This window comes from Nerophis ophidion, linkage group LG03 (genome assembly GCF_033978795.1).
Source record: "Nerophis ophidion isolate RoL-2023_Sa linkage group LG03, RoL_Noph_v1.0, whole genome shotgun sequence".
Lineage (NCBI taxonomy): Eukaryota > Metazoa > Chordata > Actinopteri > Syngnathiformes > Syngnathidae > Nerophis > Nerophis ophidion.
Window position 1 is genome coordinate 19,075,781 of NC_084613.1, and position 22,586 is coordinate 19,098,366.

General features: G+C 41.2%; 1 protein-coding gene across 7 annotated transcripts in view; it reads right to left on the minus strand.

Moving 5' to 3' along the window:
* The window catches only part of LOC133549261 (pleckstrin homology domain-containing family A member 7-like), a 287,420-nt gene that overhangs the window by 78,711 nt on the left and 186,123 nt on the right, over window positions 1-22,586 (minus strand). For all 7 annotated transcript variants that reach the window (XM_061894492.1, XM_061894491.1, XM_061894496.1 and 4 more), the window contains 2 exons: window positions 10,590-10,691; window positions 5,917-5,989 (listed from right to left, as the gene is read on the minus strand). In XM_061894492.1, coding sequence (XP_061750476.1) covers window positions 5,917-5,989; window positions 10,590-10,691 — 175 coding nt within the window. The remainder of the gene's footprint in view (window positions 1-5,916; window positions 5,990-10,589; window positions 10,692-22,586) is intronic.

Here is a 22,586-nt window from a genome sequence, read left to right on the forward strand (position 1 = left end):
CACCTTCCTATTTGCCACTAAATTTTCATAATAACCAACATCATCTTGTTGCAGAGTTGATAAATGGCCACCGTTTGACCCTGGGACAGATCATTTTTAGTTACATGATTTCAATTAAATTCTCTCAACAAAAACCTTGCTGTGAAGGTCAACAATCCCCGTCTTAATTATTTTCTATAAATAATACTGACAAGAGTATTTGTTTGCACCGAGGGAGTGTGATTATCGCATTATGGAAGGCAGTAACAATGTGGAAACGCGTCCACCTGTGCACGGCTGCAGGCGGAGGCCCGATAAGCCGCGTTAAAAGGGACGCTAATTGGTTAAAAATAAAACAAGGACCTTTGGAGGAGACATTCCCTAAATGGTGGGGTGGCAAGAGGACGGTGTGTTTATCTCTACTCCCACGACACAGTGTTGTCGCCATACTTGAGCGTGCACATGCCAGACTGCACTCAACAACATTCTCACACGGCCACACAATGAAATGTAAAAGAAGACGGAGGGGGAGGACACGCAGCAGCATTTCATCATCTCCAGCGGAACGACCTTTGAAGTGAGGAGAGCAAAGAGAGGCGTTGAAAAGTTGGAGAATTGATTTCCATCCCGCATCGAGGGAAGGGGGCGTGTCCCGCAGCATTTTGACTGACTTGATGGAGATAAAACCCTAGTTAGAAGTCAAGCTGCAGATGGAGAAGAATGGACACGTGGTTCCTCATTTTAGAGGAACATTTGGTTTGTCTCAAAGCGCTTTGAGTACCTTGAAGGTAGAAAAGCGCTATACAAGTACAACCCATTTACCATTTGTGGTCCTTTCTTGTTCCAAGTCATGGCCAAAGCAGAATTGTATTTGGAAACAGAAAAAAATATGTTTTTTTAGGGCTGATCCTGATTATCAGAATCAGAACCAGAAATACTTTAATAATTCCAGAGGGGAAATTAAGATTTTCAGCATAATCCCATTCAAGAGCAGAGAAACATTACAGGGAGACAGAACAGGATTGCTGTTCCGGCGCCCCTTACAAAAAAGGTAAACGCTGGGGGGGTGAGAAAAAAAAAATTCAGTCTAAGCCTGGGCCCATTGAGAGGGGGTCCAGACTGAGGCCCAGGGGGAAACAAATGCATAGCCATAGCACACATAAACATTTGTGTAAGAAGGAAACATCAAAGGACATTATAGACATTAAAAGAGCTGATGCAACCAGACACTTCTTCACACTCAACCACAAAAGTAAAACAACAACAACAAAAAACATATTACATAAAACGTTATTTTGCGGCCCCTACCTATGAAAGTTTAATGTTAGCGCGGCCCGCATGTTTTATATGAATGGCGTTTGACAGCGTTGTGTTATTTGGGTCCAAAATGGCTCTTTCAACATTCTGGATTGCCTACCCCTTAGTTAGTGAAAAAGCGGCAAATGAGTGAAAGCGACAGCGACGTTGCCATGGAGACGAGGGTTTTCTTACATGCCTGGCTGGGAGGGTGAGAAAAAAAAAAATTCAGTCTAAGCCTGGGCCCATGGAGAGGAGGTCCAGACTGAGACCCAGGGGGAAAAAACGCATAGCCATAGCACACATAAACATTTGTGTAAGAAGGAAACATCAAAGAACACAAAAGACATTGAAGACATTAAAAGAGCTGATGCAACCAGACACTTCTTCACACTCAACCACAAAAGTAAAACAACAACAACAACAACAAAAAACATATTATGTAAAACGTTGTTTTGCGGCCCCTACCTTAATACGAAAGTTTAATGTTAGCGCGGCCTGCATGTTTTATATGAATGGCGTTTGACAGCGTTGTGTTATTTGGGTCCAAAATGGCTCTTTCAACATTCTGGATTGCCTACCAATTCGTTAGTGGAAAAGCGGCAAATGAGTGAAAGCGACATCGACGTTGCCATGGAGAGGAGGGTTTTCTTACGTGCCTGGTTGCAGTCACACCGCGACACCTGTCCGTCAGTAATAACAGTCCTCAATGACCTGGACCAATTCAAACCGTTATTTGTATTGTTTTTTTGTTTAATTTGCATTCCCTCACACGATGAACACAACATATATTTCTATATGAAGCCGGAAAACATTCCGGGAGTCGTCACTTTTTTGCGCTCGCTATCCCTGTACTTTCCCGGCTATTATCCGCCGACCGCAATGTTGCTGTAAGGAGGAAAAGCGGAACTACACACATTGCGGAAATAACATTATTCTCCATGCGTCGGCTAAATACAAATATATTCCACAACCCCAAACATGTCTTTTTCCAAAGCCTGCAGTGAAGAGAAAGGTTCGTGATGAGCCAGAACAATTCCAGGAAAAGTGGGAGATGCAATATTTCTTTGTTGAGCACAAGGGCACCCCGACATGTCTTATTTGCACAGAAAAAAGTTGCGGTGCACAATGGATACAATTTGAAACGCCATTATACAACTAGACATGCTGAGGAGTATGCAAAAATGTTTTTAAATAAATATTTTCTTGCAGCCCAGCCTCACCCAGACTCTGCATCCAGTGGCCCCCAGGTAAAGTGAGTGTGAGACCACTGATATACACTGTGGTGACCTCAGTGAGGGTCCACGCCATCGTCTGCTGGGGCGGGGGAAGTATCACCAGAGACAAGCGCAGACCCAACAAAGCAACCAAGAGAGCCGACTCCACCCTTACCGTATTTTCCGTACCGTAGGGCGCACCGGATTATAAGGCATACTGCCGATGAATGCTCTATTTTTGATCTTTTTTCATACAAAAGGTGCACTAGATAATAGGGCACATTAAAGGAGTCATATTATTATTATTATTTTCTACATTAAAAACATTTCCTTGTAGTCTACATATTATGTAACCGTGGTTCTTTGGTCAAAATGTTGCATAGATTATGTTTTACAGATCATCTTCAAGCCGCTTTCTGACAGTCGCTTCAGGATGCGCCATTTTGTGGGCGGTCTTATTTACGTGGCTCAACTTCGGCAGCGTCTTCTCCCCGTCATCTTTGTTGTAGCGGTGTAGTGTGCAAGGACGAGAGTGGAAAACGTGTCAAAAGATGAAGCTAACTGTTTTAATGACATTCAGACTTTACTTCAATCAATAACGGAGCAGCATCTCCTCATCCGGAAACAACAACAACAACAACAGGAAATATCTCCCGTGAAAAACCGTCCGGCCGGAACTCTAACAACTACAGTTCCTTGGGTGAATAATGTCAGAACTTTACACTACTTTATATTAGAAATGGCAACAGCGGAGAATGAATGTCACATAACAAGACGATAAGAGGAAAAAGAAGAAGCTTATCGACTCGCGGACTCAAGCAATTTTTCAGGACTTGTACTGATCCCAAATACAGATCCGCAGGTACGAGAAGGTAAGAAAAATTGCTTTTTTCATAATATTGCGAAACAAAACGCCAGAATACGCAAAAAGCCGCTGCCTGACCAGGGCTCAGAAAATCTGCACACACTCCTCCCACCCCCACCAAGAACTCTAGAAAGAGGTTCCGCAGCCTCCGCAGCAGAACCTCCAGGTTCTCCAACAGCTTCTTCTCTCAGGCCAGAAGACCCTTGAACGCATCATAATCATCCCCTTAATTCCCTCCAAAAACGGATGAACTCGCTGGAATATAAAGACAATATAACATACACCCCAATTCATTCAAATTCAAAGGCTCCTCCAAATGCAGCCAACAAATGCACCCTCCTTTTACCTATATTCAGAGGCCTTTCATATCCCAAGATGCTTTGCACGCCTTTGTTCAACCCGGATTTTTGGACGATGGCTGCAAATACAAGCAGCGGCACCAGCACCGGTAGCAGCAGTGAATACACTTTCAAATGTAAGTATCCTCCACAAGCGAGACTGTCCCATTTAACAACTGGTGACGCATCCGAAGGTCCAGCCTTCTGAGGCTGCATAGGCCGGGTCTTCTGAAGGATGAAGACCCTGAATTGGGACTCAGCTATAGAGTCTGTTTAGCTGATTGGAGAACTAGCTCCCGCAGCTAGTGGGTACATAACGGTGACTTCTGTTTTGTGTGATCGGACGTTTTACTGCCGTGTTACAGACACCATTCGGAAACTAATTAAGGTATGTAAATACACATTTACAAAATCTTTCTGTGTAAGTAACTCATTCCACAATATATATATTTGGGACTTATAGTCTGGTGCGGCTAATATATCGGTAAAAAAACAGTTTTCATAAAATTTAGTGGGTACGGGTTTATACCAGTGTTTTATACCAGTGGTCCTCAACCACCGGACCGCAGAAGAATTTTTTATAATTAAAAAAAAAAAGTTTTTTATTAAATGATAAATGGGTTGTACTTGTATAGCGCTTTTCTACCTTCAAGGTACTCAAAGCGCTTTGACACTACTTCCACATTTACCCATTCACACACTGATGGAGGGAGCTGCCATGCAAGGCGCTAACCAGCACCCATCAGGAGCAAGGGTGAAGTGTCTTGCTCAAGTACAGAACTGACGTGACGAGGTTGGTACTAGGTGGGGATTGAACCAGGGACCCTCGGGTTGCACACGGCCACTCTACCACTGCGCCAATCAGCATAAAAAAACACATGATACACTTACAATTATTGCACCAATCCAAAAAACCTCCCTTTTTCATGACAAAAAACAACAAGAAAAAAAAAAAAAGCAAATTATCAAGCGTTGACCGGTCCACAGCTCCAAAAAGGTTGGGGACCACTGCTCTATACAGTCCGGAAAATACGGCACGGTCATTGCCGAATCTTGATTTTAGCATGAATAGTGATATTTTTTTCACTATTCTAGTTTTAGTAAAATCAAACAATTGAGAAAATAACAATTCAAATAAGATATTTGGTTTTTCCCCCCCCACATATAAAATTGTGTTTAAAGATTCTGCAACAACTTGAGGATGCTTAATTTAAGAAATGCGAGTTGAATAATTAAAGTACAGTTAAAGTACCATTGATAGTGACACACACACTGGGTGTGTTGAAATTACCCTCTGCATTTGACCAATTCCCTTGTTCCACCCCCTGGGAGGTGAGGGGAGCAGTGAGCAGCAGCGATGGCCGCACTCGGGAATCATTTTGGTGAATACAATTCCAACCCTTGATGCAGCGAAACCAAGCAGGAAGGCAATGGGTCCCATTTGTATAGTCTTTGGTGTGACTCGGGGGCAGCATGGTGGAGGAGGGGTTAGTACGTCTGCCTCACAATACGAAGGTCCTGAGTAGTCCTGGGTTCAATCCCGGGTTCTGGATCTTTCTGTGTGGAGTTTGCATGTTCTCCCCGTGACTGCGTGGGCTTCCTCCCACTTCCAAAGACATGCACCTGGGGATAGGTTGATTGGCAACACTAAATTGGCCCTGGTGTGTGAATGTGAGTGTTAATGTTGTCTGTCTATCTGTGTTGGCCCTGTGATGAGGTGGCGACTTGTCCAGGGTGTACCCCGCCTTCCGCCCGATTGTAGCTGAGATAGGCACCAGCGACCCCAAAGCGAATAAGCGGTAGACAATGGATGGGATGGATGGTATGACTCGGCCGGGGTTTGAACTCACGGCCTACCGATCTCAGGGCGGACACTAAAACAAAGCCACTGAGCAGGTTTAATGCTTGTTTTCAAAATAAAACACTTATTTCTATATTAAAAGAGCTGCTGATTTCTAGATGTAAAAATTTTAATTGAAGATGTCTTATCAAGTAAAAGTCATTTTCACTACTTTTTAGTATTTTTTTTCCTAAAATCCACTCTTTTCATCTTAGCTCATTTTTGCAGTGGTGCCGTTCTAGTGTATTACGCCTAAAGTAACACAAACTCGTACTCTCGCGCTGAGAAAGGTCTCGCTGGTCCACCAGGAGTTTGTTTGCCAGCTTTTAGAGCAGCATGCCCTACTTCTGAGGTGTCTCGGCAGGCTTTCAACAGATTTACCTTTATAGTAGAAGAGGCAGAAATCCGCCAGGACGAACCACTTCCTCTTCCAGAGCCGCATCCCGGAGCTGTCCTGCAAGGAGACGAGAAGGCAACCACGGTGTCAGTCGTGCATGATAAACGACAGATGAGAGGCGTTAGCTTGAGACTGACTCAAGAGGAAGCGGAGCGGGTACGTACGGGAGGGGGGGAGACGGAAAAGCGACGAGGAGGATACGAACTTATGGAGCAGAGATAAAGAGTGAGCAGGATAATGAGAATGTTTGTCCTCCTTCAATGGATCACAAAATTTTATCTGCCTGCTCTGAGCCCCGACGTTGTGTACACCCTGAAGAAACTCTTCAAATGAGATAAAATATCAAATGTGCGTACGTACCGGAGAGGCTTTACTTAGTTTTTTTTTAGCGAATGCTAACACCAGCATGGTTGCTTTACCTCGTGACTTGACATTTCATGTCATCTTTGGTTCATCCTGAGATCTCAAATATTTGATCTCTGACCACCCAGCGAGCATCGTGACTAGTGTTGTCCTGATACCAATATTTTGGGGCGGTATAGCTCGGTTGGTAGAGTGGCCGTGCCAGCAACTTGAGGGTTGCAGGTTCGATTCCCGCTTCCACCATCCTAGTCACTGCCGTTGTGTCCTTGGGCAAGACACTTTACCCGCGTGCTCCCAGCGCCACCCACACTGGTTTAAATGTAACTTAGATATTGTGTTTCACTATGTAAAGCGCTTTGAGTCGCTAGAGAAAAGCGCTATATAAATATAATTCACTTCACATCATCGCCCACATGCAGTGATTTCCCAAATTCTCTAAAACACTTCACTTTTGGCACCAGTACCAAAATATTTCGGTACTTTTTGATACTTTTCTAAATAAAGGGGACCAAAAAAAATGTCATTATTGGCTTTATTTTAAACAATAAATCTTACAGTACATTAAACATATGTTTCTTATTGCAAGTTTGTCCATAAATAGAATAGTAAACATACAAGACACCCTGTCTTTTAGTAGTAAGTAAGCAAACAAAGGCTCCTAATTTAGCTGCTGATGTATGCAGTGACATATTGTGTTGTTTTCCATTCTATTATTTTGTAACAATTATTAAGGACATGTGGTAGAAAATGAATTATTAATCTACTTGTTAATTTACTGTTAATATGTGCTTATTTACACTCTATCTACACTCCTGTAAAATGTAATAGGATAGGATAGGATAGGATAGGATAGGATAGGATAGATCGTTATTGTCATTGCTCAAGTACAACGAAACTTTGTTTTCAGCACAAACCTTTTCAAGATTAGACAAACAAACAGTGTACAGGGTTACAGAACAAGAACGCTGATGGGTCGCCATAAGGCGCCCCGTAAAAGATGGGAAAAAGGAAAATGCTGGGGAAGGATGAGTAAAAAAATACAATCCAGACTGGGCTCCTAAGGGGGCCCAGTCTGGAGTGGGAAAAAAAACCCTCCATAGCAAAGCACATATACATATTACAAGATACATTGAGATATCTAGCAACAGAGGGAAGGTAGTTCAAGGTCATGGTGGTAGGTCGCTGCTCTCGGGCGCTGACCATCCATTCATCACCCCTACGGGATTTGAGTCGAGGGCATTGGTTTGGGGGGGGGTTGTGTGTGGATGTGTGTGTGTGTGTGTGTGCAACTCAGTATTCTTCTTCCTCCAAACACGACAAGTTGAGTTTATACCAAAATGGATACATGGATGATACAGCAGAGGATTGGGAGAATGTCATGTGGTCAGATGAAACCAAAATAGAACTTTTTGGTATAAACTCAACTCATCGTGTTTGGAGGAAGAAGAATACTGAGTTGCATCCCAAGAACACCATACCTACTGTGAAGCATGGGGGTGGAAACATCATGCTTTGGGGCTGTTTTTCTGCTAAGGGGACAGGACGATTGATCCGTGTTAAGGAAAGAATGAATGGGGCCATGTATCGTGAGATTTTGAGCCAAAACCTCCTTCCATCAGTGAGAGCTTTGAATGGTTGACCAAATACTTATTTTCCACCATAATTTACAAATAAATTCTTTAAAATTCCTACAATGTGTATTCCTGGATTTTTTTCCCCGCATTTTGTCTCTGGGAGAACTTGCACAATCGGTGGCTGACTAAATACTTTTTTGCCCCACTGTATCTATCCATTTATGTATCTATCCATCTATCTATCTATCTATCTATCTATCTATCTATCTATCTATCTATTTAGCCATTATCACAGCTCCGATCTGCTGCTGCGATGTGAAATATGGATAGCTATCACACGCCCTACAGGGTTGATACTGGAAATAATCACACTTGATTTGTTTCCATGGAGACAAGGATTAGTGATTTTGAAGTATCTACAACACTGCTGACTGCAGACAAACATTAACTAGCTAGCTAGCCATATCTTAAAGCACCTCTTCCTGAGGGCATTCTGCGTGAAACGATGGGTGGGGGACCGGTACTTATTAGAGGCTGTATAGTACCGAATATGATTCATTCGTATCCGCACAACCCTAATTGTGACCCTCACGAGGTGTTTATGTGTCCATGAAGTACACAAATGAGTCCTGTACCTTTAAGGAAATGCGGTGGAAGCTCGATTTGCAAACTTAAATGGTTCTTGAACAGGGTTTGTAAATTTAAAAAAAAGTTTTTATCGTGAAACAAATTTCTCAATAAGAAACAATGTAATAATAAATAATGGGTTCCAGCCTCGAAAAAAAGTCCATATTTTGGTGAAGGTTTGTACACTTGGAACAGGGATGTCAAACTGGTTTTCGTCGAGGGCCACATGGCAGTTATGGCTGCCATCAGAGGGCCGCTTGTCCATCCATCCATTTTCTACCGCTTATTCCCTTTGGGGTCGCGGGGGGTACTGGTGCCTATCTCAGCATGATCTTTCTGTGTGGAGTTTGCATGTTCTCCCCATGACCCCGTGGGTTCCCTCCGGATACTCCGGCTTTCTCCCACCTCCAAAGACATGCACATGGGGATAGGTTGATTGGCAACACTTGATTGGCCCTAGTGTGTGAATGTGAGTGTGAATGTTGTCTGTCTATTTGTGTTGGCCCTGTGATGAGGTGGCAACTTGTCCAGGGTGTACGCCGCCTTCCGCCCGATTGTATCTGAGATAGGGCCGCTTGTAACAGCCAATAATGTATGAATTTGCCTCTGGATTTCATTATTAATTATATATGTTGTTTTAAGTAGACTGTCTATTTTACAGGAACAACTTTACATTTACAACATTTTACTGTAAAATATAGTGTTTTTTTTAATGGTAAATCCTGTATCCTCACTCATCCATGCGGACCGGACACTGGCTAAGAGTTGGTGGGTGGCTCTCTTGGTTGCTTTGTTGGGTCTGCTCCTGTCTCTGGCCATGGAACACCGCAGAGGCCACCACATTGTACAGTATACATTTTTGTTGTTGTTGTTTTACTTTTGTCGCTGTGTGTAGAAGTGGCTGGTTGCATCAGCTCTGATCTTTTAATGTATTTTATGTCCTTTGAATTTTCCTCTTACACACATGTTTATGTGTGTTACGTCTATGAGATTTTTTTTTGTTTTCCTTGGCCTCAGTCTTGACCCAGGCTTAGACTATTTTGATTCTGTTCTGTCTCCCTGTAATGTTTGTCTGATCTTGAATGGGATTGTGCTGAAAATCTTAATTTCCCCACGGGGATTATTTAAGTATTCCTGATTCTGATTCTATTGAATGGTAAAACAGTACCACTATTTTTTTTTTGAGGTGGGGGGTTTACAGAAAAAGCTGGCAGCTTAGTTGCCAGAATTTTTGTGTTAAATTTACATTGTTTTTTTACAACATTATATTGTTAATTGAAAAACAGTACAAGTTCCTTTTTTTTATTCTGGCAATTTAGCTGCCAGTTTTTCTACTGTAAAAACAAATGCATCGTTTTTCCATTTACAATAACACACCATTAAAACAGGATTTCACAGTAAAAATGTGGCAGCTCAGTCAATAGAATTTTAATGCAAAAAATTGTAGTAGCCAAGATTTAAAACTTTATTTCTGAAAACTCCCCCCTTTTTAAGTGCTAATTACCGTAAATTCCGGACTGTAAGCCGCAAACTTTTTCCTACGCTTTGAACCCTATGGCTTATAAAACGGTGCAGCTTTTTCTTCACTGACGTCCATGATGAAAATAGTTTGAAAAAAACAAAACAAGCATGGGTGGTTTGCTCTACAGCCAACAAGCCAAAACAGCAAAAATCCCTTTAGTGCCCTCACAAAGGATCAGAAATCACAAAAATCCCTAACTTTAACAACCATATTGCTACAAAAATAAACATTTTAAAAAGTAAAACCCATCTACATTAACATTGGCAAAGAAAGGAGCAGACATAAGGGTACTGGGGGGTGTTATCTTGGAAAAGCCGCGGAACGAGAGGTAGCTCCTCTGCTGTGCTGTCTTTTTCCAGTAAAAGTATTTTCCCATCATAATTAAAACTTGCTGTGGTCTGCTTCGTTGATTCTTCTATACTTGCGAATGCCTTTGATGTACAAATAGTATTCTTTTTTTTTTTTTTTTTCTCCAAAGTGATTCCCTCCAGTATCCCAAGGAGTTATCTGACCTGTGTGCTCGCCAACAAGTCAGACTAAGTAAAAGTATCAGTCAGTGTGTGGTACCGACCTGTTTGTACAGCCATCCTCGGACCACAACAGGCACATTGGGATTCCTCTTAATGGCCTGCTCGCGCTTGCCGAAATTGTGCACCCTGCTGGAACGAGACCCCTGGGAAGAAAGCACAAGTAAGAATAGAGCGTCACACTATGGATCACGTTGTAACCAACAATGTGAGGCTAGTTGCATTTCACTTTGTCATCATTATTGTTGGCAGAGAAAACTAAATGTCCGTCAGTAACGTGTACTTTATGTGGAAACGTGGCAATGTTTTGTTTTAATGATAGCCGTGCTGCGTGGACCTTCAACCACACCCAAGAAATCGTTTTTTACTTTTTACATAAGCACACCTACTGGTCACTTTTATCTGGACTCTGATTAGCACTCCACACAAGTCAATGACATCAACAAAGCTCACCTTTGTGCATTCATGCACCGCATAAAATGTTTGGTGGACAAAATGAGACAAAGAAGGAGGGCCATAAAACACATCTTTCTGTGGCGGCGTCTGAGAAAGTTGTACATGTAAACAAACTGTTGCATCATAGTCCACACAACTACGGTGAGTTCACTGATCGATGAAGTTAGTTGGACAAAACGGCACTTGCCAAATACTCATCAGTGAAGCATAAACACTAAAAATTAAAACAGATAAAGTACTAAGACTACAATTTGATCAAAAAATTAAACTGTTACTACCACAATTTGTATTATCGAGTTACTTTAGTGTTTCTTAAAGCCACATAGTTACCATTTAAAATGACTATTGGTTTGTGTCATGTGTTTTATACGACAAAATCTGTTGATTCCATAATTTTTTTCCAAGCGCTCTACAACCGTTTACCACCCCAGTAGTAACGCTGCGCACCCCCGGGGATAACGACAATATCTGGGAAATGTGCTTGTGGGGTAGGGGTGCCAGGACCGGCTTCGAGATCAGCGACAGGTGCATAGATGGCCCAGCTGGGTGTGCTGATCTAATCACCTGTCGCTCTGTTGTAGGCAGTAGCCGCGAAGGAGAGGGCAGTTGGAGCACGAGCGAGAACTGACAAAAACCGATGGCTGAAAAGCACAAAAAGGGACATTTATTGAAAAATAAATCATTGTTCAGAACAATGAAGGCTGCTGTCATGTCCATGATTGGCGGTCCGAATAACCCGGAGGCGCAAGACTTCCACAGTGCTTCCACACCAACACTTCCTGTGTTCAATGTACTCCACTCAAAGGGACTATTACCCTAAAACGAGGCAAATAACTGCCTGAAATGTTTTTTCATAACAAAACACTAAAACTAACTCCACAGCTGCATTCTCATCTGTTCATCTTCCATTGCGAACCTGAAAATACTCTACTGGCCGGCTCTCGGTAAAAACAAACAACTTATTTTATTACTCCCTGTGTGTGCGTGTGTGTGTGTGTGTGTACGCGAACCATGCCAGGAAGCACATTTACACACATTCAACTAATCTCATTACACGATCTTCAAGACAGATATGACAGAAGAAAGCCAGCTGGGCGCTCCACACACGCGCAGACAGATATTGAGATATGAGATTGAGTGAAACGTCGCTTACTAGCCGCAGGGGGAGACGAGAAGAAGTCGTTAATTCGGAGGAAGCCAGGAATGCTGGGTGATGTGGGAATGTTGTCCACGTTTTAACGAGATCAGTTTTTAGCTATAGAGTCCATTGTTACATAATAAAGTAAGGAGGATGGCGCAACTTGTTAATTCTAGTGCACGGGTCGGCAAATCAATATGTTGAAAGAGCCATATTGGACCAAAAATACAAAAAATATTCAGCTTGGAGCCGCAAAAAATTAAAAGCCGTATACAAGTCTTATAATGAAGGCAACACATGACATAAGTGTCTATATTAGCTATAGTAACCTACTATCAAAATGACTATGTGTCGCAGGCTGAAGCAAATCTTCGTTGACAGAAATGTTGAAATGTAATATCAATTCTACACATTTTTACAACATTAGAAACCATTAGTAAATCAGAGGCTACTCAGAAGGTGAGATAACTCCTGGAAATTACTGTTTTTTTAATGGCCAAAGGTATAGATGTGTGTGTCCAAGTTAAAGGAAAGGCAGGCTGTCTTCTTTTAAAGGCCTACTGAAACCCACTACTACCCACCACGCAGTCTGATAGTTTATATATCAATGATGAAATATTAACATTGCAACACATGCCAATACGGCCGGTTTAGTTTCTTGTTGAAAACGTCGCGGAATGATGACGCGTGCGCGGGACGTCACGGACTGTCAGGAAATATTAGCGCAGCACTATCTGCGGTTAAAAGTCGTCTCTTTTCATCGCGCAATTAAATAGTATTCTGGACATCTGTGTTGCTGAATCTTTTGCAATTTTTTCCATTAATAATAGAGAAGTCAAAGTAGAAAGATGGAGTTGGGAAGCTTTAGCCTGTAGCCACACAAACACACGGTGATTCCTTGTTTAAAATTCCCGGAGGTGAAGCTTCACTATAGATCAGAGCGGTCAAGCGAACATGGTTCCCGACCACTTGTCAACCGGCAGGTTTCGGTGAGAAAATTGTGTTAAAAAGTCACCTCTTACCGGAGATCTGTGGAGTTTGCGCTGTCCTTGTATCTGCTGTCGACTTCCTTCAGACACTAGCGTCAAGACACCCGTGGACACACCCCTGCGACTATCAGGTACTATTTAATCTCACTAAAACACTAGCAACACAATAGAAAGATAAGGGATTTCCCAGAATTATCCTAGTAAATGTGTCTAAAAACATCTGAATCCGTCCCAATGCAATCGCCTTTTTTTTTAAACTTTATTTTATTTTTTATTTTTTTTGTAGTCCTTTGCTATCAATATCATCATCTACGAATCTTTCATCCTCACTCAAATTAATGGGGAAATTGTCGTTTTCTCGGTCCGAATAGCTCTTACTGCTGGAGGCTGCCATCAAAAACAATGTGAGGACGTGAGGAGCCCTCACCCTTGTGACGTCATCGTCTGCGACTTACGGTAAAGACAAGGCTTTTTTATCAGCACCAAAAGTTGCAAACTTTATCGTCGATGTTCTCTACTAAATCCTTTCAGCAAAAATACGGCAATATCACGAAATGATCAAGTATGACACAAAGAATGGACCTGCTATCCCCGTTTGAATAAGAAAATCTCATTTCAGGAGGCCTTTAATAGATTTATTACAATCTTCGGCAAGCGAGGTCAAGTTTGCTGTGGTCTGGAACAACATGGCACACAAACAAATGAAATGCAGTAAATATTACATCCAGACAACATGTCATGAGACATGCCAAACTAAATTATATACAAAGAGAATAAAAGTAAAGGATATTAAATGAGCCCAAAAATACACCTACACATGAGGCAAAATGATGCAATATGTACATACAGCTAGCCTAAATAGCATGTTAGCATCCATTAGCTTGCAGCCATGCAGTGACCAAATATGCTTGATTAGCACTCTAACAAGTCAATAACATCAACAAAGCGCACCTTTGTGCATTCAGGCACAGTATAAAACATTTGGTGGACAAAATGAGACAAAGAAGGAGTGGAAGATTATACATGTAAACAAACTGTTGCGTCACGGTCCAAACTATGGTGGGTTCAAGAACCGCCGAAATTAGTAGAACAAAACGATGGTCACCAAATACTGTCATCAGTGAAGCATACACACAAACATATTAAACAGTGGGCTTACTAACAATTGGGAAGGTTTGTATCATGTTTGTACTAAAACAAAAAACATACTAAAACAAAAACATTGTTCCCCGCCGCCTCCCTTTTGTATTTACAATCCTTTTTTAAAAAATGCTGCAGGGAGCCACTAGGGCAGCACTAAAGAGCCACATGCACCAAACACATTTTATGACTTCGAGCCACAAATTTAATTTCCAGAATAACAAAAGCTTTAATTGACCTATAATTATCAGTCATTTAACATCTTTGAAAATCAGCATGATTTGGTAACAGTCCACTTTTTTATTAATATCCTGAAGTAGGGTTTTCCGGTACCAAAATGTATCTTTATACTTGTCTAAATAATTGATTGATTGATTGATTTAAACTTTTATTAGTAGATTGCACAGTTCAGTACATATTCCGTACAATTGACCACTAAATGGTAACACCCCAATAAAGAACCACAAAAAAATGGCATTATGGTTTTATTCTAACAAAAAAATCTTACAGAACATTAAACATACCGTATTTCCTTGAATTGCCGCAGGGCATATAGTATGTACCTGCCTTGAATTACTGCAGGGTCAAACTCGCTTCGCAAAATAATTAGCGCACGCTTAGTATTACCGCCTGGTCAAACTCGTGACGTCACGAGTGACACTTCCCCTGTCATCATTTTCAAAATGGAGGAGGCTGATTTCAATACCGGTCATTTTTAATCGCATAAAAGGGAGAAGATTAAGAGCTATTCAGTAGGATTTAAGGTCCAAGATTACATCACACTCAAATTTTTACTGCTTGCCTTTGGTAAGTGCCGGAGTGAGAAGAGGTTTTTAAAATAATTAGCGCATGCTTACTTTTACCGCATGCCTTTGGTAAGTGCAGGAGTGAGAAGAGGTTTTAAATTAATTAGCGCCCCGGCGGCAATTCAAGGAAATACGGTATGTTTTTATTGTAATTGAAAAACAATTTAGGCCATAAAAAAATAGTGAACATACAAGACAACTTGTCTTTTAGTAGTGACTAAACAAACACAGGCTCCTCATTTGTCTGCTGACATAGCTTGTTTACCTTACATGACTTGACTAAAATACAAAAAAAGACACACCTTGTGTTTTTATCAAAGGACATTTAGATGTTAACTGGCTGTCCAGTTTTTACTTTTTAAATGCCGTTAGTTATAATGTGATGCTTGTTTTTTGCTGATGTCGGACCAATATGTGGTATCAATAGCTGATCGGAACACCTATAAGCAAAACGTTTTTATGGACAGAAGCAAAAAGCATTTTAGTCTAAAACAGGGTTCTTCAGCTTTTTCGCCTCAAGGCCCAACTTTTCCACTACAGAGGACCACTCAAATATCAACAATAAATTAGTAATCTTTTTATTTTATTTTATTGTATTCATTAACTATTTTCTAGCCTACAACCTTGTCAAATGATATGAAACCATGTCTTAATAACAAATATTATATAACACAAACTTTAGGCTAAAGTCTGGCTCATTAGAAAAATAGGTACTAATCAAATATATTGCATAAGGAGGGACCCATAAATAACTGATGAAAATAAATGTACTTACAAATATGTTGAGCTAAGATGAATAAACTAAATGAACAATGAAAATTTTTAATGAAACTGTCAAAAAATTAGAGAGCAAGCGAAAATACAGTTTCACCGCTTTGGTCACATATTTTTGCGCTTAATAAAATTCTCTGTGGCTTTACCTTCAGACATCATTACTGCTACAAGTGGTGGACAAGTGTATTACAACTGAGTACCAATGCGGATGGTCCCTTATGGACCACGGCTGAGAAAACAGATCATTCTTGGCGGACCCCCGGGGAAACTTGCGGCCTAGCAATGGTTAACAAACACTGGTCTAAAAAACAACACCATGCTATCATGCAAAACCCACTTTTCTCTTTTTGTGTATTTGGGAGACCAGTCATGTGAATTCAGACCATAGAGGCGTGGAGGAGATATTTGAAAAGCACTGTTGTCTTGTTCCGAACATTCCGTTTTAAATTTGTGACATCAGCAGAGTATCCATGTAGGGTACAGTTTTACCCAAAGAGCTTTGCGCGAGTCCGCCTTTGTAGTCCAACGTTGTCGTTGCTAAATTACTTATTTTTGTCTATCCTCGTGTTGTGGGGAAGACTGGCTCGTACATCCACATGCATTCCCTGTTGTTGTTTCTAGTAGCTGCTAGCTCTAGCTTGTATCTTTCAGTAGACTTTGAAAGCACGAACAGCTACTACATGGCTAACAGGGAGAAGACACTGTTGTAGTGGAGGCACGTAAATAAAACGATGCATCCTGAAGAGACGGTCAGAAACAAAATCTATGCAATATTTTGACCAAAGAACCACCATTACCGTAATTTTCAGATTATACGTCGCAGTTTTTTTCATAGTTTGGCCAGGGGTGCGACTTATACTCAGGAGAGACTTATGTGTGAAATTATTAACACAAAACTACTGGTAAATGAGACTCAAGTGTAAGAAAAGGACTGGACAGGACAATTATAATTGTCAGCTCACTGTGTAATAAAAATAAAAAAGATTTATAATTAAACATATTTATTCCCACAAGATCATTGGTACTGTTTTGATTGCACCGGAAAGTGGTACCACAGCCTAGCCATTATTTGTTCTCCTGGTCGTTTATTTGACAGCCATCATGATTTGTTTCAAGTAGCACAAACATCAACGTGATGAAAAATAAATGACTATGTGGATTCTCGCCCGGGAAACGTGTCACGTCAGTCATGTGACAAAAAGCAGGCGAGTGAAGGTGTGCGACATGTTCACAGCGGATCAGACAATTAGAAAGCAAACAACAGCAAAGAGAAGAATTCCTGGAAGACTTTTCCACTTTGACGCGTCGCGACAACGGCTGCTTAGGAAGATCACAAACTTGGAACGGGACGGCGGAGAAAACGAGAGCTCGGGGGAAGAGTTGTGACACACAACTTGAGGCGGAATGTGCGACGGTGTGGGTCCCTGAGCCCACTCTGATGTTTTCTGTCACAGCCGGAATGAATGCGATTCATCTGGCCGTGGCACCGCGCCACACAAGGGGGGGCAGCTAAAAGAAAAAAGAAACTAAACGAATGCTTGTCAGAATGAGACAGCTAAATGGGTGATGAGCCAAACAGAGGGCATGGCAACCATGGCGTGGCGCCTTGATGGATGCCCCAACATTTAAGCCACCGCAAACCATCAAGCAGGTTTCATCTTTGGCCATGTCCAACCCACCACAAACATTTTCAAAAAGGCATGTTTTTCTTCGCCTCTTTGCCTTTCATCCACACTTTTTTTTTGTCCAAAACAACAAGCCTTTTCAAAACGTGAAGCTTTACCGGATAAAACTGAGTTTTTTGGCTGGTGTCAAAATAAATGTACATTATTCGGTGTTACTCACAAAATCCTTTAATGGTGGGTGGCACCTCGTCTGCCAGAGAATAGAGGAGGGCTCGGTCGTAGCGACTTAACAACTTTTAAGCATAACATTTACTGTAAATTTCAGCCGCTAGTTTTTTCCTACACTTTGTATCCTGCGGCTGATAAAATGTTGCTTTAATTTATGCAAAATCTTTTTGTTTTTTTTAAAACAAGCATTTATGGTTTGCAAAGCGGTTTCGCAGTCTCTGTAGCAGAACCTCCAGGTTCTGAAACAGCTTCTTCCCTCAGGCCATAAGACTCTTGAACGCTTCATAATAGTCCCTTCTAATCCCCCCAAAAATGGATTAACTCGCTGGAATACAAAGACAACATAACATACATCCATAAACGTGGATGCATATTTCCCCAGGGTTCGGTCCTTGGCCCTGCACTCTTCAGCATCTACATGCTGCCGCTGTCATACGCAAATACGGTGTTAGCTTTCACTGTTATGCTAATGACACCCAACTCTACATGCCCCTAAAGCTGACCAACACGCCGGACTGTAGTCAGCTGGAGGCGTGTCTTAATGAAATTAAACAATGGATGTCCGCTAATTTTATGCAACTTAACGCCAAAAAAACGGAAATGCTGATTATCGGTCCTGCTAGACACCGACCTCTATTTAATAATTCAAACTGTAACATTTGACAACCAAATAATTAAACAAGGTGACTCGGTAAAAAATCTGGGTATTATCTTCGACCCAACTCTCTCCTTTGAGTCACACATTAAAAGAGTTACTAAAACGGCCTTCTTTCATCTCCGTAATATCGCTAAAATTTGCTCTATTTTGTCCACTAACGACGCCGAGATCATTATCCATGCGTTTGTTACGTCTCGTCTCGACTGCTGTAACGTACTATTTTCGGGTCTCCCCATGTCTAGCATTAAAAGATTACAGTTGGTACAAAATGCGGCTGCTAGACTTTTGACAAAAACAAGAAAGTTTGATCACATTACACCTGTACTGGCTCACCTGCACTGGCTTCCTGTGCACTTAAGATGTGACTTTAAGGTTTTACTACTTACGTATAAAATACTACACGGTGTAGCTCCAGCCTATCTTGCCGATTGTATTGTACCATATGTCTCGGCAAGAAATCTGCGTTCAAAAGACTCCGGCTTATTAGTGATTCCTAAAGCCCTAAAAAAGTCTGCGGGCTATAGAGCGTTTTCCATTCGGGCTCCAGTACTCTGGAAGGCCCTCCCGGTAACAGTTCGAGATGCTACCTCAGTAGAAGCATTTAAGTCTCACCTTAAAACTCATTTGTATACTCTAGCCTTTAAATACACCTTCTTTTTAGACCAGTTGATCTGCCGCTTCTTTTCTTTTTCTCCTCTGTCCCCCCCCTCCCTTGTGGAGGGGGTCCGGTCCGATGACCATGGATGAAGTACTGGCTGTCCAGAGTCGGGACCCAGGATGGACCGCTCGCCTGTGTATCGGTTAGGGACATCTCTACGCTGCTGATCCGCCTCCGCTTGGGATGGTTTCCTGTGGACGGGACTCTCGCTGCTGTCTTGGATCCGCTTTGAACTGAACTCTCGCGGCTGTGTTGGAGCCACTATGGATTGAACTTTCACAGTATCATGTTAGACCCGCTCGACATCCATTGCTTTCGGTCCCCTAGAGGGGGGGGGGGGGGGGGGTTGCCCACATTTGAGGTCCTCTCCAAGGTTCTCATAGTCATCATTGTCACTGGCGTCCCACTGGGTGTGAATTCTCCTTGCCCACTGGGTGTGAGTTTTCCTTACCCTTATGTGGGTTCTTCCGAGGATGTCGTAGTCGTAGTGATTTGTACAGTCCTTTGAGACATTTGTGATTTAGGGCTATATAAATAAACATTGATTGATTGATTGATTGATGCATATGCACAAGTGCAATATATTTATCTGTACAGTAATCTATTTATTTATATATGCACCTTATTGCTCTTTTATCCTGCACTACAGCGAGTTAATGCAACAGAATTTCGTTCAAAAAGTTCAAATTTGAATGACAATAAAAGGAAGTCTAAGTACAGTGAAAATGTGTGTTATTGTTAGTGCTATTGCGCAATCCTTTGGATGAGTTTGCTCCCTGAAGGTGCTGCGTCTTCTAAGTCATCCATAGCGTTCTACTCGAATGGATTCATCACTCCAAGCAACGATTGTAAGTTTTACAATATAACTAAAACAAATCTTACTGACTAAACCGTCCCATGTGTGATGCGTTTTCATGCATATTTGTGCATGCTATTTTAATTTAATCAATCAGGGAACATGCTTTATCAGTATCATGCAGTATCATGCTTGGAAAAGTTGTGCACTACAAAATTAACTTGACATCTTCATTTGGATTTTTAAAAAAAATCTACATTGTTCTATTAATTTTTGTTTTGTAGGTTAATGTGTTTTATTTATTGTGCTCTGAGTTAATGTTGCTGATCGATTGAAATTCAATATTTTTTCTGTTTTTGTATTTTATTTTTCAGTATCAAATGGTTCAAGTCGATCCAAAAATGTTTATAGCTTAAATAGGTATGTAATTTATTTATTTATTTTAGGCAAGTTAATGCACTTTAAATCTTTTTTCTTCCAGACTAAAAAAAAATGTTAATACAGTTATTATTTGTTGTTAGTTGGTCTATAGTTCCTTTTTTGTTGTTTTCTTCAATGTTAGTAAGGATACAATGTGTATGCAGAGGTGTACTTATAACAATTTTATAGACAAATAATAGTCGAGACAAGGATGGGAGAGAGGGGCGCAAAGTGTTTTCTTCTGTAAATTATAAATGAATTGAGAAGCAATGATTTAGCGGAATGAAAGAGAAGGAGTGAATCCTCTTGTCAGCCATACACAATCTTTGTGTATGCGGACCGCTAGAATACACACAAACAGATGTTGAGGCTCAAAACGTATTCGTAAGGTAACGGATCCCCACCGAAAAAATCTAAATCACACCAAAATCCAATGACTTAATTGTTCCTGAAATTATTCCTCATCATTTTACACATTTCCCAAAAGTTTTAAGATAATTTGCCCATCATTTTTGGAGTTATTATGCTATCAGACTGATAAGGAAACCCCAACAATAACTAAATATATGTTTTTGCTTTTCAAGTTATTATGTGGGGCCATATAGCTCGGTTGGTTGAGTGGCGTGCCAGCAACTTGAGGGTTCCAGGTTCGATCCCCGCTTTGCCCATCCTAGTCACTGCCGTTGTGTCCTTGGGCAAGACACTTTACCCACCTGCTCCCAGTACCACCCACACTGGTTTAAATATAACTTAGATATTGGGTTTCACTATGTAAATGGCTTTGAGTCACTAGAGAAAAGCGCTATATAAATATAATTCACTTAACTTCACTTATTCAGTTATTTTGCAAATGCACCGAGGCGAATTGTGCAAACTGGACAACATTAGGGCATCTCGACACCACCCTGGGGAAAAGTAGCTACGGCATTCATATTGCACCATTCCTGGGTGGATCTCTCAGGAGAGGAAGAGGGGTGGGTAAACCATTTTGCAATGCAGTCTGCTGAAAATGATTGAAAGCGCCATTTTAGCTGTGGTTAAAGTTGGAATTGCCATAAAACACATTTTAAGATATTCAACACTGCTGCTATCTGGCAGCTAAATTACATAGTGCACCCTCCCAATTTGTCCCGTTTCATGTGTCAGGTAAGACGTGGACGAATGCAGCCATATGAATCGCTTTCCTACCATATGCAGCAACAAAACACTCATTTTCAACAAATAGTGGATAGGGGTAAAAATCTTTGGGCACTACACAATTCGATTTGATTCCATTCTTGGGGGATTCTTGCTCTTCAAAACGATTCTCAATTCAAAATCAATACGTGTTAATAACATTGGATGCCAATTCGATGACGAACTGCGTTCCCTCATAAAATAGATAAGCATGAATTGATGAACGTGGACCCCGACTTAAACGAGTTGAAAAACTTATTCGGGTGTTACCGTTTAGTGGTCAATTGTACGGAATATGTACTGTACTGTGCAATCTACTAATAAAAGTCTCAATCAATCAATCAATCAAAAGCAGCTGTGATAAATTTCTATATTACTTAAAAGAAAGCTGTTTTTGTTTAATAAAATTTTACACAAACATTTAATAAAGTCAAATATTATAAAGGCAGGGCTTCACGGTGTCAGAGGGGTTAGTGCGTCTGCCGCACAATACGAAGGTCCTGCAGTCCTGGGTTCAAATCCAGGCTCGGGATCTTTCTGTGTGGAGTTTGCATGTTCTCCCCGTGAATGCGTGGGTTCCCTCCGGGTACTCCGCCTTCCTCCCACTTCCAAAGACATGAACCTGGGGATAGGTTGATTGGCAACACTAAATTGGCTCTAGTGTGTGAATGTTGTCTGTCTATCTGTGTTGGCCCTGCGATGAGGTGGCGACTTGTCCAGGGTGTACCCCGGCTTCCGCCCGATTGTAGCTGAGATAGGCGCCAGCGCTCCCCGCGACCCCAAAAGGGAATAAGCGGTAGAAAATGGATGGATGGATGGATTATAAAGGCAACAAGAGAAGTATCCAACATTTCTATTTTCTAAAATCTTTATAGCAAATATGGGAATCTACATCAACAAAAAAATATATATATAAATATATAATTTAAAAAAATTGATTTTAAATTTTATTTTAATCGATTAAGAATCGCTACAAATAAGAATAGAGATTCATTCAAAAATGTACAGTTTTTTTTACACCAATACTAGTGTACACATTACACGTCATTATATTGATGAATACACCAAGTCAGCTTTGACAGGCTTCTGATTGGACAAAAATGCGCATGTGAGCAGGGACAGAATAAAGAAGAAGAATGAACATTTTGTTCATTTTCATCATGTTGGCAGCACAGCG